The sequence below is a fragment of the Chenopodium quinoa genome, unplaced genomic scaffold (assembly GCF_001683475.1).
Source record: "Chenopodium quinoa cultivar QQ74 unplaced genomic scaffold, ASM168347v1, whole genome shotgun sequence".
NCBI classification, from domain to species: Eukaryota; Viridiplantae; Streptophyta; class Magnoliopsida; order Caryophyllales; family Amaranthaceae; genus Chenopodium; species Chenopodium quinoa.
In genome coordinates this window covers 2,671,023-2,686,823 of record NW_018744093.1, presented here as the reverse complement: position 1 = coordinate 2,686,823, position 15,801 = coordinate 2,671,023, and the positions used below count along the sequence as shown (strand labels likewise).

General features: G+C 45.6%; 1 protein-coding gene across 1 annotated transcript; it reads left to right on the top strand.

Moving 5' to 3' along the window:
• The first annotated feature begins 6,138 nt into the window (after nt 1–6,138).
• On the top strand, nt 6,139–6,696 carry LOC110692215. The gene is made up of 2 exons (XM_021869215.1): nt 6,139–6,201; nt 6,478–6,696. The coding sequence occupies exons 1-2, from the start codon at nt 6,139–6,141 to the stop codon at nt 6,694–6,696; spliced, it is 282 nt and encodes a 93-aa protein (XP_021724907.1).
• Nucleotides 6,697–15,801: the final 9,105 nt, after the last annotated feature.

The following is a 15,801-nucleotide window of genomic DNA, read 5'->3' as shown; positions in this document are numbered from 1 at the left end:
CACCCGGTTTGGGGTTCCAATGTCTATGGTTTTTGACAACGGACCACAATTTGAAACGCCTGTCCTCAAGAGCTGGTTGGGGGACCAAGGAATCTCCCATTGTTTTGTATCCGTTGGCCGTCCTTAGGCAAACGGGCAAGTTGAGGCTTTCAATAAGTTGATCTCAGACGGTATAAAGAAGAAGGTGGAAAGAGCCGGTGGACTATGGGCAGAGGAATTACCTCATGTCCTTTGGGCCATCAGGACCACTGAAAAAGGGGCAATCGGTGAGACCCCATTTCTTATGACATACGGCACTGAGGCGGTGCTCCCCATTGAACATTATGAGCCAACCCTTCGCATCATGCTATATGATGAGGCGGCCAACTGGGAAGCCATGCGGTTGGCACTGGATGCTTTCCCGGAGCGAAGGGGCAATGCAACCTTGCGTCATGAGATCTACCGTTTGAGAATGACAAGAGCCTACAACAAGCGGGTTCACAAACGGCCCTTGAAAGTAGGAGATTTTGTGCTTCGCAAAATGGAAGCAACCGGTAGGGCCAATGAACAAGGCAAATTAACCCCAAATTGGGAGGGACCCTACCGGATCTTTGCAGAAGTGCGAGACGGCACATACCGCCTGGAAACCCCAGACGGTAGAAAGCTGCCTAGAACCTGGAATGTAGACAATCTCAAAAAATACTACTTCTAGAAATTGTATAGCTTTTGTAAACTTCTGCATAATTAATGAGAAAAATTTACTACATACTATGCTTACATGCGCCATGTCTTGTGCTTATCACAAGCGGCCCTTTTTACAGAATTTCCATGCGCCATGTCTTGTGCTCAACACAAGCGGACCTGAGAACTAATGAATCATCCGGTGACACCCATATGGGTGAATTCATCGAAGAGAGCATCTCCCATTTGGGTGGAAAATTGTTCTAGTGATCAAATGACAGGCGGTCGTACCCGCCTGAATGATCCATTGCACCAAAGAAACATGGGCTAGCATTCCCAAACATGCAGCCGGCCCACTTTTTGGGTTAAGTACCATCAAAGGCTGATCTCAAAACAGACAGCCGGTACCTAAAGCGCCGCCTAATCGACTAAGAGAAGGCATGCCTCAAGCATTTGGTTTAGGCCATAATCTATGAAGGGGTTTTCTTGCAAAAGCCCAACCGGCAAATGGACACCCTAAAACCTATGAAAAGGCCTTTCCAAAAGCCCCAACCGGCAATTCAGGAAAAATCGGTTGCCTTTCGTTCTAACGATTAGCATTTAGCAATTAGCTAAATTGTTAACATTCGTACTATGGCATATGGATAGCCACCTGGCACCGTCTCACCTCTGCCAGCCTCCTATCCAGGGGCAATTACCCTAACCCGAACCAATCATGCGGAAACACACTTGCAAAAAGTAAGCAGCAAAAAGAAAATTCAAAATACATTCATTCAAAACCGGCTCAGCCGGTGGAAATGTAGCTGAATAAACCAAAGCTTCCGGTGAAAATATGAACTGTTTACAAAAGGAACCGGCACAGCCGGCGAAAATGTATATCAATACTCAAAATAAAAAATAACAGCAGAGTAAGCCGACCCTTCCGACGCTATTACAAAATAATGCACGGCACGCAGGCCAGGAGGTCGTTGCTACTCTAGCTGCACTGTCACCCGGTCAGCCTCAGCCTGGTTCCCCTCCGGATGAGATGGGTCGGTGGTGGGAACGAAGCCGGGAGCAACCTCATCCTCGACTACCGCCTCATTGCCAGCCGGCTCCGCCTACATTCGCTGGAACTCGGCATCAACCCATTGCTCATAGGGTCCAGGCCCCGGCTTGCCCTCCTCCTCAGCCAGAATGGCAAGATCTGCGTATTTGTAGGCGAGCTCCCAGACGTTGTAGTCTGCATCCGGGTGGATAATGGAGAACGCCCTCTTCATCCGGTTCTCGCAGTCCTGCTCATTCTCCTCAATGAGCCGGCTCTGATCAGCTTCAAGAGTGGCCTGAAAGTTGCGTTGTGCAGCAGCAGCCTCCTTGACCAGGCGGTCATTCTCTATTTGCAGTTGTTTGCTGCTCTTCTCCGCATGGTCAAGCCGCTTGAGGGGCTCCTCATGCTTCTTGAGCTCATCCTCCGTATTGTCCAGGGCCACCTGCAGGTTGTTTATTTTGGTCTTGGACTCTTTGAGGGCCTGTTGGAGGGACTTGACCTGATCCGCCTGTCGCATGATTATAGATTTAGTTTCTAAGTCATGCACAATCATTGAATAGTGGGCAACGCTATGTGCGTCATCCGCAGAACGTTTGGCTCTTCTTACCTCCTATTGCTTGCGGATGTGGGCCTTCTTGAGCCCCTCCACGCGGAGCAGTGCCTGCAACAACACAGCCGGTATTAGTAAAAAAACCGGATGAGTATACTACAAATAAAATGCCGGGTGGGCACTCATCAACTCACATCGGCCAGGTCGACCATTACACGGTCGGCATTGAAGGTATTGATTCCAGGAATCGCCTCCTTCTCGTCCCGGGGGACGGCTTTACCATGGCCCGGGCGTACTGAGCAGCGTCTGGCCAGCGTGGAGAATTATCTGCACCAGAAACAGACGGTGAGAAAGCTGTATATGCTCCGCCTACGGACAGCCGGCTGATCGGAGAATCTCCCGGCTGAGACTGAGAATATGACTTAACCCGCATGGGTAGGTCAAGCAGCGTGAGGTTTAAGGGGTTTGTACCTTGTTGGGAAGCCCTCTGGCCCCCGGCAGAAGATGGACCCATTGTGTTCCTTATTGGGGTGACCTCTTTCGAGTCCGTTTCAGCATTAGACCCGCCTGGGGTCTTTATTGTTTTACCGCCGGTAGTAGTCCGAGTGGTGGAAGCAGTTCTATGCACCTTAAGTGCAGGCTCCTCAACAGACGGCCGCTGCCAGATCTGTTTTTTCAGAGAGCGGGGGATAACGCCCCCATCCCAAAACAAAGTCACAAACGGTCAGACGAAGAAGTGGCCAAAATAGCACCAAGACAAACAAATATAAAGGGTCAGGAGGCTAACCTTTTTAGCCTCTTGAGCGGCAAGCTTCTTCTCCAAATTCTCCTTTCGGATATCTGAATCTTTCTTGGCAGGTGTCTTGGCGGTGGGCAACATGTTTTTTGCTTCTTCTGCAAAACGCAAATACATCCGGTCAGGATCATAATAATATCGCACATTGCTATCAAAAGAAAAGGGTTAGCCGGCATAAAATTAACCGGCTAGGGTTCGTAACCTACGTCTTTCAAACATGCTGCTAAGCTCGCAGGCGGACAAGAAGCACTCGTCCTTAAAGAATTCGTGTTTGGGCACCCAGTTTTTGGGCACCCTTATTATCTCTCCGGTTGAGAGAGTGGAAGAGGTTAGTTCAAAAAATCCGGAGTCCAATATGGCCTCCCTGTCATTATCCGGCACTAAGGGCAGCCGGCACTTCTGCCCCAAAAGCTCTGGTTTCCGGTTGTAGGTCCGGAACTCCCTATTCTCCTCTTCAGTAGGAGCTTTGACCAGGTAAAACCGGTTCTTCCAATCCGACCATTTAGACGACTTATCCAGCGTCATCATATATTGAGGATAAGTCGTCAAGGTGTACCAGGCCCTCCAGCCGCCTGGGCTCCTACTTAAATAATGCATTTGGGCAAACGCCTCCCAGCCGAGGTTGAGATCCTGCATCTCGCAGGCGGCGATGTATCCTAGAATGTTCACCCAAGAATTAGGGGTGAGTTGCCAGACGCCTAGGCCATATCCCCTAAGTATGGCCTTTATCGTGTTGTGAAGGGGGAATCGGACCCCGGCTAGGAAAGCCGCTTCATAGCACCCAAACCAGCTGTTTGCATTGGGTTGGTCATCTTCCCATACAACCGTCCTGTACTCTCCCGGTACTGACAGCTTGTACCCTCCTCCAAGCGGTCGCTTGGTGATGAAGTCTGTTAGAGAAGACCGCATGAGGGCCCGATCCTTGAGAGAGACGGCAATCATGAGAGGGTCATGTTTACTTTGCCAAGAAGGCCTCTCCGCCTCCTCGCTATCTTCTGACTCGGTCAAGTAGCTAGAGTTGCTACTTTCGACGCTACCGGCATCTGTGCCGGATGGGGAGTTGGGATCCTCGTTGACGGATCCTGGCAGCTCAGCCTCCTGAGCAGGGGAAGACTCCTCGTTGTAGGAGCCTAAGATGCTATCGCTTGGGGTGGCGGTAATGCCACCGGATGGTTCTTTAGCCGCCGCGTCCGGGGCTTGTCTCTCAGGCGACAACTCATTTGAGTCCCCGCCTCTGTAATTGGGGTCCATAGGTTTTCCCCTAATTCGGGCCATCGTGTCCTGTACAGACACGGAGTCGGTCGATACAGGCGTTGAAAAGGGGAAATTCCAAAGATCAGAGGCGGCAGATCCAGTTCTAGACTCAGCCGTACTAATTGACCGGCTGAGTTCACAACTATGTTTCGGGTATGGGTATAAAGGGTCCATCTACCTATGGGACTAATAAACAAAAACACAAGCAAAAGACGCAAACAGAAATACATGGAAAATCGAGAAGGAATAGAGACGGTACCTAGAGTAACGAAGAATTTGCTGAAACCTCAAGAAATTTCTTGGGGATGCTTGCAAAGACACAGACGGTTTGAAGACCGGCTGGGTTCTCTTGGGTACCCTCACGAAAAACCTTTGCTTGCTCGCTACCTCACAGGCGGTCTGGAAACCGGCTGCTATCAATTGTCAGATTTTCGTCTGCTCTCAACTCTCAAATACCGGATGCTCTCAAATACCGGATGCTCTCAAAATTCAAGAAAATTCACAAAGTTTGTAAATGAGCTCTCGTGGGCGTCTCCTCCTATTTATAGGGGTTGCCTCAAAAGGCGAAGGGTCTCGACCTTTCCCCTTCTGCTTTTCCCTCTTCTTTCAGTTAGAATCTGAAGAGGTTCAAAAAAAAAGGGGGGGGGGGTCAGCGTTCTTCTCAGGCGCCACGTGGCACCCTGCCACGTCAGCACCCGAGAGGGGCAAATGTTTGGGGTAAAAATACCCTAGCCACGTGGCCCTATGTCTAAGCGACACGTGGCACCCAGCCATTGGTCAGCAGGGCTCCAATACCCTGCTGACACGTGTCCCATGAACCCTAAATGAGGAACCAAGGCTTCCCACTATAAATAGTGGGGAGATTCTCATTAATGGGCATTCATTCAATTCTATTGAATTCGATACAAGACATTCAATACTCTCTTACACAAAAACTGAGCAATATTAATTGTGGAATTCTCCCATTACGTGAGAAGTAATTTCACTATTTTACGCACTATTTTCCTCCTGTACGTAACTGACTTGATCGTCGGAGGCGGAGCTCCAACCAACCGGAGTCTTCGTGGTTTTACAGGTATAGGCGACGAAAGGCATTCTCGGAACTGTAACTCTCCCGCAGGACACATCAGAAAACCCCAAAACAGAGGTTATACTTGGTAAAGGTTCTGTTATCAGGGTGATTCTTACTGTTTGCTTAATAGAACTAGAAGCATACATAAATTATTCTAAGTGACTAATGGTTTTTGGCGATTTTGTTAACTGTATCTATGCATGTTGACTGTATGCATGTTGGCTGTGATTTAGGTTCTAACCGATAAGCTTATGTGTTTGAGAGGGAGATAAATTTTAACACAAGATCACGCCTGGAATGAAGATAGTGAATTAAAATGTAATACGAAATAAAATCAGTTGGAGGATAATAGATTGATGGGCAAAGGTGTTGGTGATTGAAAAAGGAATTGGTTGTAATGGTTCCCAACCACTTCCCTACACCCAAATGAAAGTAACAGTTCTTCCATTGGCCCCCCCTTCCAACCACCAATGTGTCATCCCTTCTACTACTTGGTTTGGCCTCCTTTCTTCTCAATCGAATTTTCTTAAAGCATGTTCCCAAAGTGAGTAGGAGGATCAAGAAGAAAGAATTGATGAAAGAAATTGCTCCGTAAAGAATTGAAATATTTGAAACTATGACTTGGGCTAATTAAGGTTTTTTATTTTTTTGGTCACTAGATTTGGTCTAAACCATGGTACGATTGATGTTCATGTCTCAATCAACCACCCCCCCCCCCCCCGGGGCATGAAGCACATCTTCACCGTCTCCACCAAATAATAATTCATGAACCGTTTGAAATGTTGCAGTATACTTTGCTGGTGCTTATCATCTTGCTTTTAAGTGAAAATTTGCATTACAGTGTAACTCTTGGATTTTGCATGTTATTTCTTTCATCAACTATGTTTGAATCACGAAGAAAAAAAACACTACTGTTTTCTGATATCTAGTGCTTTTTTTGTTTCACTTGTCAAGAAAAGTGCACAACATGATTCTCTCATCCAACACCTATCTGAACATAAACTGTGTTATGGATAAGCAGACTGAAAAATTAGGCATTTGGCACATCAACCATGGGTCTTGATGGTGTCTTATCTCCTCATAAAAGTTCTTTTACTTCCTCTTTACCGCTCAAATAGATTGCAGAGAATGATATAAGCAGCTCTGCACTCATCCAGCAGCACCGCTTTCTTCTAACAGCTATTGATCTTCTTGTTTTACTGTGCACAATATACCTTTACTTTGCTGTCACACTGGGATCAAATGACTTATGTTCTGGTTCTCTGCGAACAGAAAGAGAATCATGTCTGGTAAATCATGGCAAGGGGAGCTTCACCAATGGAAAAGTGAACTGCTAAACGTCGCTCCCAATTTACCAGGTGTCGCTCCCATTTTGAAATAAAATGACATTTTGCCCTTTTCATAACTTGGGCTATATAAGGGTCCAGCACTTGGTTAAAAGATTCCCGAGAATTTTAATATTAATCCCGACACCCACTTGCTTTAAAAAATTCCCGAGTCCCAAAATCCACCACTTGCTTTAAAAATTCCCCAGGCCCACCAACAAAAACCCGATTTATTTTTAAAAAAATTATTAAGCTTTAACGACGGGTTTAGGACGATGGACAACGACAACGATCGTACACCGGAGGCATCGTCGGAGGATTCGGTAAGTCGTCGAACTTTTTTTTTGTATTTTTTGAAATGGGGACATCCGCCTAAAATTGTTGGATCTTCCATGGTGGATCCGGAAATTTCAGGCGGATCCACCATGGAGCATCCAACAATTTTAGGCGTATGTCGAATTTATTTATTTATTTATTTTGTATTTTATTGATAATTAATCAAATCATTTTTGTTTTTGTTAAACCAAATAATCCAATTTATCAATGTAATCTTTGTGTGATAATTATATTTTTTATTGTGATTATTATTATTTTTTTGATAATTTGAGTAATTAGTATTCGTATTATTAGTTAATATTTGTTATTTTTGTGATATTAGTTAATGTTTATGTTAGTTAATATTATTTAATGTTGTGATATTAGTTAATGTTATGATATTAGTAATGAGATAATATTAGTTAATGTTGTGATATTATTATTATTATTATTATTATTATTGTTGTTGTTGTTGTTGTTGTTCTTGTTGTTGTTGTTGTTGTTGTTGTTGTTTTTGTTGTGTTGTTGTTGTTGTTGTTTTTGTTATTGTTGTTGTTGTTGTTGTTGTTGTTGTTGTTATTGCTATTATTATTGTTATTGCTATTGTTGTTATTGTTGTTGTTATTATTGTTGTTATTGTTGTTGTTGTTGTTGTTGTTGTTGTTGTTGTTGTTGTTATTGCTATTTTATTGTTATTGCTATTGTTGTTATTGTTGTTGTTATTATTGTTGTTATTGTTATTGTTGTTGTTGTTGTTGTTGTTATTTTGTATTATTATTGGTATTGTTATTATTAGTATGTTGTGCGAAATATGTCGTTATTATTGTGATTAGTAATATTAGAGAATTTTGTGTGTTTTCTTTTATTTTTATAGGATTCAGAGTTTGAAGACGGCGGTGACGGTGTAAATTATAGTGTGAATTTTGTCACGGACACGTTTTTTTCAACGTTTGATGATGCTACTAAATGGGCGGATGCTGTTTCCATAAATCTTGGGTTTATTTTGGTTAAATCATCTTACAACCAAACTAGTGATGGTAGGCCGTATCGATATTTGAGATGTGATCAAGGACAAAAGAGCAAGCTGAGAGATTTGAAGAACGCAATTTGAAAGGACACAAAATCCAAAGCTAATGTTTGTCCTTTCTACATCAAGATATAGTATGAGTTCATCACAGACAGTTGGAAGATCCGGACAAAAAATGATGCAATTGGACCCATAACCATCCAATGATTGTGTATAAGGAGGGTCATCGTAAAATTAGTGGCTTGATCCCGGATACAAAGAAGTTTGTGCGTGACATGACAAAGTCCAAGGTTGCACCGCGTAACATCATGGCAACTATTGCAGAGTAATTTCCTGATGATCATCCAAACATCAGACACATTTACAATTGTCGGAATGACTTGAGAACGGAGATGTGTGAAGGCAGATGAGTTGTTTAACAATTTCTTAAATTGGCGAGACAGAGTCAGTATATTTACTGGGTCATGGCTGATGATCTCGGCATTCTACAACATGCATTTATGGTGCACCCAATCACGGTAAACATACTACGCACGTACCCACATGTGATCGGTATGGATTTGACATACAAGACCAACCGATACGGGATGCCGTTCTTTGAGATAGTAGGTGTGACACCGACAAATCAGAATTTCCTTGTCGGTTATGTGTTTATGCGCAACGAGTTCATGGCAAGCTATTGGTGGGTGTTGCAGAGACTAAGGGAGTTGATTGGATATGATATAGAACCGTCGTTATTTTTGACAGACCGTGAGCTTGGCCTCTGTGCAGCATTAAGAGAAGTGTTTCCAGGGATGTCGCATTTACTTTGTCGATGGCACATTAACAAAGATGTGGAGGCTAGGGTGACTGTTATGTTCCAAAACAAGAGGATCGGTGCGAGTTTTAAAAACGGAAAATGGAAACGTATCATGGATGCTGCAACCGAGGCGGATTATAATGCTGCTGTAGATACAATGAAAGCTCGGTGGGCAAGTTATCCAGCAGTGATTAGTTACGTTGAGAGAACATGGCTTTGTCATAAAACCAAATTTGTGACATTTTGGACGAACCAAGTTCTTCACTTTGGTAACACGAGTACTTGCAGAGCTGAGAGCCAACATTCGGCCGTAAAGACGTGGTTTGAATCATTAACAGGTTCATTGTTATAATGTTGTAGTTGTTGTATTTACTTCCTCTTTGTTATTTTAATTAAAAATCATAACGTTTTCTTATAATTTGAATCAACGACAGGTTCTTTGGATACCATATGGGCCCGAGTACATTGTCATATTGGTAATCAGATCATTGCAATTCGTAATGGTTTGGAGGCATCAAGGTCAAAGATTGGTGAGAAGTACAGACAATTGCCAATGTCACGTATAAACGGCAAGGTGTCTCAGCATTGTTTAAAAGTTCTCGATGATGAGATGAGAAATACGAGGGAGTTGAGTTACAAGGTATATGAGCGTTGTGGATGTGCAATGCGTGTGACCCACGGTTAGCCATGTGCTTGCCAGATACATGATTCGCTAGTTGCACAGTAAGGCTTGTATATCAGGAAAATTCATCCATTTTGGAAGACCTTGGTTATTAGTGATGGTGTTGATGTACCTCTGTTCGTTAACGACTCGACCGAGGAAGCTGCACATTTTCGTTCCATGGTTGATGAGGCCATTGGTAGTGATCCTGCTGTACTTCGAAATGTATCTCGCATCATTGAGGAGGAGCTGCATCTAGATCATTCAAACCTTGAAGAACCACATGTAAACCACAACATTTGAGGTCGACGAAGGAACAATGATACAAGACGTGATCCTTGTTATTTCAAACATGTCAACTGTCGAAACACTCAACGTGGTACACAACAAACAAGAGCGACCTCAGGTTAGTCAGTATATTTGCACTTGTGAAGTACATGGCTATTGTGATTTACACGTATTTCATCTTGTAGCGTACTAATAACTGAACATTAATTTTGTGCAAAAGAACCATGTGACATCCGCCAATGCAGGTATTTGCACTTGCGTCTAGGACTGATGTTGCCTTACATCACGGCATGGAAGGATGTCATTGGTGATGGTAACTGTGGCTTTCGTTATGTGGCTGACTTCTTCTTCGGTGATCAAGAGCAATGGTTTGACGCTCGGGAAACAATAGCAAATGAGGTCGCCACTCATCCAACTTTGTACGAAAGGATTTAGGTGATTGGAAGGGTTTGGATGAATGTAGAACGTATTCAATGGGATGATGGGGCGGTTGATTCACGACATTAGATGGTTGCAATTCAGGATTTATTTCCTATTGCTACTTGGTTCAACGCAAGGGTGATTATTCTCAGTGTAGGCACCGTACCGACCTGTTACTACCCATGCCTCATGGTGTTACCGTTGCTGGCACAAAACACGGTCAGGGCACCTACTCGTGCGTTCATGATCGTTATAGTTGGTGGGTCACATTTCATCCGTCTTGATCTTGCACAAGATTCACCTCTTCCCCCGATTGCCGGTTGGTGGACCGAGCACCACGAGCCTAGTGTTGATGGATGGGATCAACAGTATGAAGTTAGAAGGAACATGTGGGATGCATTAATTAGGTAGAGAACTCACTGAGGTTAAACAGATGTAGCTATGTAATATAAATAATTAAAGTAATTAAACTTAGTTCCAACAAAACCAAATATGAAAGTGTCCAGTTCTTACATTACATGCCGAATACAAAATAATATAAAACAATGAAGACAGTAATATAAAACTGAAAGACAAGTAATTTACAACCCCATCATCGCCTTCCAGTCAACTATCAGCTGCTCAGTCATTGCCCTTGTTTCACGCGACATGTTGGGATACTCATCCAGTGCTCTTTGGTGAATCTCCATGGACCGACTCATCCACTGCAAATAAGAAAACAACATTTTATAGAAATTACAATTTTTTAAAGTCGTATTAATAGTATAATAAAACACAATTACTTACATAATCCGTTTTAGTCCTCTCAGGTAGACTGCTACTCCTAGCTGATGACCCCCCAGGAGATAGACGGGGATGAGAAAACTTGTACAGCCACTGCATGTAACCAGGAGCGATTGTAGGAGCTCGACCACCAAGTCTAGTGAGGGCACCTAAAACAACACTGAAAGACGAACCAGGGACAAACTGAGTCCACATCACAGATGTCATCTCGGTCGGAAAGTCTACCCGATACATCTTCAAGTTTGTCGATCTCTTGGCCTTCTCATGCCTAATAATGGTCCTTGGAATGTTATGCACGAATCCAAGTTGTCGAACCACTCGATCAGGTATGTATGGCTCAATGATGCTACGGTATTGGATGCAGCCAATAAATAGAGTGGGTGGCACGTGTCGTGCAGGATCAACTCCGTACGGGAGCCAGTTAACCTCAAGGTCAGTCAGCTGATCCAGTCTAGCACGAAAAGCGAAGAGGCGCTCCATGCTCTTTTTAGGGCACCCCGGTCCAACATCCCATGCAGACGCACGAGGAATACTAAGCTCCCTTGTCAAGATACCCTGCTGAGCCGAAAACATGGAAAGTGTTTCGGGGTTTTCTGATGTCCTGCGGGAGAGTTACAATTCCGATACTGGAACCGGACGCCTGTACCTGCAAAACAAACGGATGCTCCGGATGATTGGAGATCCGCCTCCGACGATCAAGTTAGTACTTGATTAAGGAGTAATTAATGCGGAAATTAAAGTGATTGGGTCTCTCTAGGTGAGAGAGTTTAATGTGTGTAATCTGCCTTTTTTCTCTTAATGAGGATTAAGGGAGGTATTTATAACCTCGGGAAACGTGCCAATCTAGGTTTAGGTTAACCTTGGGCTGATTGGGCTTCCCTCGGAAGTTGGGCCTTGGTGACCAGTTATCCCAGGTGTCATGGGAAGGACACGTGTCGTGTCGTAATTGGTCCATAGTGGACGGATCATTGCTTGACACGTGGCAGGCTTCTATTGGCCCATGTGACGGACACATGGCGGAACCTGATTGGTCCACTTGTCAGATGGTGATTGGTGGGAAAAATCCCCTAATCATTTGCCCCTCACAGGTGGCACGTGACTGGTCGCGTGTTACCTGTGACAGGTATCACCCCGTAACAGGCGACGACCTGCTACAGGTGTCACTCGGCGAGAGGCTGAGATATTCTCCCGCCAAAATTTTGAATTCTGGAAGTGACCCTTCGCCTTCTCACTTCGCCTATATAAAGGAGTGTTGACTTCGGTCATTTTCACACTTGAAAACTTTGTGAGAGAACATTCGGACCCCTAAACTTGCTCTGACATTTTGGACCCTTTCTGCCTACCGCCTGCTCTGACAAGCCGACTGCAAAGGATTTTCAGAACTTCATCAATGGTCACTCGTTCAGGTAACCGTCGGTTCTCTTACTCTTAATTTTCTCTTTACTTTATTCTTTTTTTGAAATGGCACCACGGAAGCACACGACACGACCTAGGTTAGTGATCAGCCGGTCACCGGGGACGGCTGAATCTAGGACTATGAGTGCCTCCTGCCCTTTTCTGGACCCATCTTTGCCCTTTATACAAAGTCCGACTGTATCTGTGTCTATGCGAGCATGATGGCCAGAACAAAAAAGACTGCCAGGATTTCAAACTCAGACGGCTCCTCCCACAGGGTGCCGATTAGTGAAACATTTGACCAGGCGCCAGATGTGGAAGTGAAACAAAGCGGCTTGAAAGTCGGTAGTTCTGAGGGAGGAGTCAAAGTGGCCCCTTCCCATTTTACAGTTGACAATTCTACATTCTCTCCTGCTCCTTTTAAAGGAGAGGAGGCGGGCCCCTCCGGGAGAGGGGAGGAGTCGTCCTCTTCGGACTCGTCAGAGGACGATTCCGAGTCTAGCTCTTCTGGCCATGCTTCTCTGGACACAGAAGAGAAAAACAGTCGCCTACAAGAGGCGAGGCTTTCTCACGCAGTTGAGAAGGGGGACGATTGGGCGGAGCCATCCGCCTCTCACCGAGAGCAAAATACCCCCTACTACTGCACGGTACCTCGAGGCCGGATCACAGCCATGCAAGAGAAAGTGGAGAGCTTTATTGCAAACCACACAATGGGCCCCGGCTTTTTAGTGTTCTTGCCGAATCCAGAAGATACAGTCGTCTGGCCGGCTGGTACCAGTTATGATGGCGCCTGCTTTGGCTGCTACGAGGCGGCCATCAAGGCTGGGCTGCGCTTCCCACTACATCCGGTTGTTCAGCGGATCTTGGATGGGTATGAGTTGGGGTTATGGCAGTTAGCCCCGAACTCCTGGGTCAACGTACTCGGCTATGTGGCCGGGTGCGAACTGCACGGGGTGGAGCCGAACTTCGAGGCTTTCGTCCACATGAACTACCTCAGCCGGACCCCTAAGGCAGGCGGTACTGGCTAGTATCAATTGACGAGCCACAGGGGCTACCTCATGACGAGAGGTAAAGCAAACAAATGGAAAGACTGGCGGAGCACCTTCCTTATTATTGAGAGTTCAGACACAGAGCTGAACAAGCGCTTCAACAGGTGGAACAGGAATCCGCCCCTTCTTGCAGGCGGCCGCAGCATGCCGCCTGTTCCCCCCAAGGCTAAAAAAGAGATCCTAGATAAAGGACTCTTCAAAGTAGAGTCGAAGGTGAACTCTACTTCAGGGGTACGAGAGCAAGTACCCCTGCACTGCGTCCCGAGCTTCAAATGGCTCTACGACGAGTACTTTTTGGCCGCTTGTGGCCTCAGCAGTCGGTGCTCAAGAGGTAGCCGGCCTGTCGAATACTGTGTTGTTCCATGCATTTCGTGTTATGACTTTTATTAACTTTGCTATTTGTTTTTGCAGCGGACGCCATGAGCAAAATTACCGCCTCCAAGACTGCGGCGGCCATGTTGCGGGCCTCCATCATGCAACAGTCTTCAACCGACTCCCCCAACAAGGGGGCACCCCTGGTAGGCTTCGAACCTTTCACCCTCTTTTTGGAGTTGTGTTTATGCATATACTGACTTTTTTCTTCTTTTTTAGACGGGCGCTCCAAGAGCTTCTTCTTCCCAACAGCCGGACCCCAAGGCCCGGAGGACGACTGTTGCGAGCTCTCCTGGTTCTGCCAGGAAACTTGTGGCGGCTGAGAAGCAGCCGACCACTTCTTCTAAAACTCCAGCTGGGCCACCTAGAAGTATGAAATTATCCTTGTAAATTTTAGACTTGCTCCCTTCTTTACTAGGTCTAACCCGTTTGTTTATACTTGATGCAGCCGGCCCTCAGGAGCCTGACTTGGTCGAGGTGGCCAAGTCTATGATCAAGGTCGTTCCTCCAGCTGAAAGGGAGGCGGTCAGGGGTGTCGGCACCCTTGACCTAGACGGGATTGAAGGGGTCCTTGCTGAGGTATACTTAGCATATTTTTGAGTATTTGAATTCCAGGACGCCTGTTTTCTTTTTTGTTTGGAAACTGACGCCTGTTCCCCTTTTTACTTAGGCCCTGCTCCGAGTGAACGGCCTTCGCAAGCCGCTTGACCGGAAGAACAAAGAGGTAAAGGCTGCAAAAGTTATGGCCGCCTCTAACTGTGATAAGGCAATGTTTCAAATTGCCCAAAATGAAGTTTTGACCATTGATATTCTTTATTATCAGGCGCAGGCTACCGCCGCTATCCGGGCTCAGTTAGAGGCGGCCCAGAAGAGGAATAGCGAGCTGGAGCCGACCATCAACAACCTCAAAGCCGAGCTGAGACCTCTTCGCCAAAAGATGTCCTCATACAAAACCTTGGAGAAATCCTTGGCGAGCGTAAAGGTACGCCTGGTGACCCAGGAGAAGAGTCTTACTTAGGAGCTCTCGGAAAAGGTCGAACAAGAAAAGAAAGAGCTGGTCCGGGAGATGATGGAAGACTCTGCTCAAATCCAGCGCATGACCTGGGGCCGCCTCTTCCCCAATGCCGACTTTGCCTCATGGGAAAAAATGTACCGCCAGTGTTCTGATAGATATAATCAAGAGATCCTGGCGGCTGCTGAGGAAGAGGCGTTGGAGGAGGAGGAGCAGCCGGTAGTGGCGCTTGTGCCGCTTGGGGGTAATGCATCAAAGAAGGATGCAGCTGAAGCCGAGTCCAGCAAGAAGAGTGCTGACCAGGCGGCAGCTGCTAATATTGAAGATCTGCCCCCTTCTTAAGCTTTATGTCTTCTTTCCACGGCCTGCGTGTCGTTTGTCTGTATTAACCCGGCCAGGGGGCCGGGGCTCTGAATATTTTGCCGGTCTTTAATGACCGGCTTCCTTTTAACGAATATTTTTGTTTTGCTTCAAATTTGTTTAAGTATTGAATATTCTGATATCCAATTGTACACTATACCGACTGTTTTACATGGCCGATAGTTGCAGACAGGTACGGATAGTTAGTCACGCCGCCTATGCCCCTGGACGACTGGTTGTCTGTTTCCAGGCTAGACGATCAGTCGGCCATTTATCCAATCGGTATTCGAACCATTTTAAAGACTGGATCCCCTTTAGGCAGGCGGTCCTGTTATTTGTAAAATTAACCAAGTAGGAAAGTGGTTTTCTACTTGTCATGTTTTTAGGCTAGAGACTTAAGGCCGTCTAGGCCGACTGTTCCCCGCCATATTTAATCTAGTGTGAACAGGTGCTGTATGAACACCTTTTTAGTTTCATACTAAATTTTTAAGGAGTGACCAAGTAAACATGATTGTTACCTAGTCGCCAAGTAACTGAGTAGTAGAGGCATCAAGCGGTGGGTACCGGTTGTTCCCCTTTATTCGCCAATGTTTGTTGGCTTTTAACTCATAGGTTGTTAACCTAGCAGGAGTAGTG

Bases quoted from the DNA above. Each gene is read 5' to 3' on its own strand.
- LOC110692215 (XM_021869215.1), top strand. From the start codon at position 6,139: ATGTTGCAGTATACTTTGCTGGTGCTTATCATCTTGCTTTTAAGTGAA. The intron at 6,202-6,477 runs GTAACTCTTGGA...CCGCTCAAATAG, and splicing joins GTGAAAATTTGCATTACAGT to ATTGCAGAGAATGATATAAG.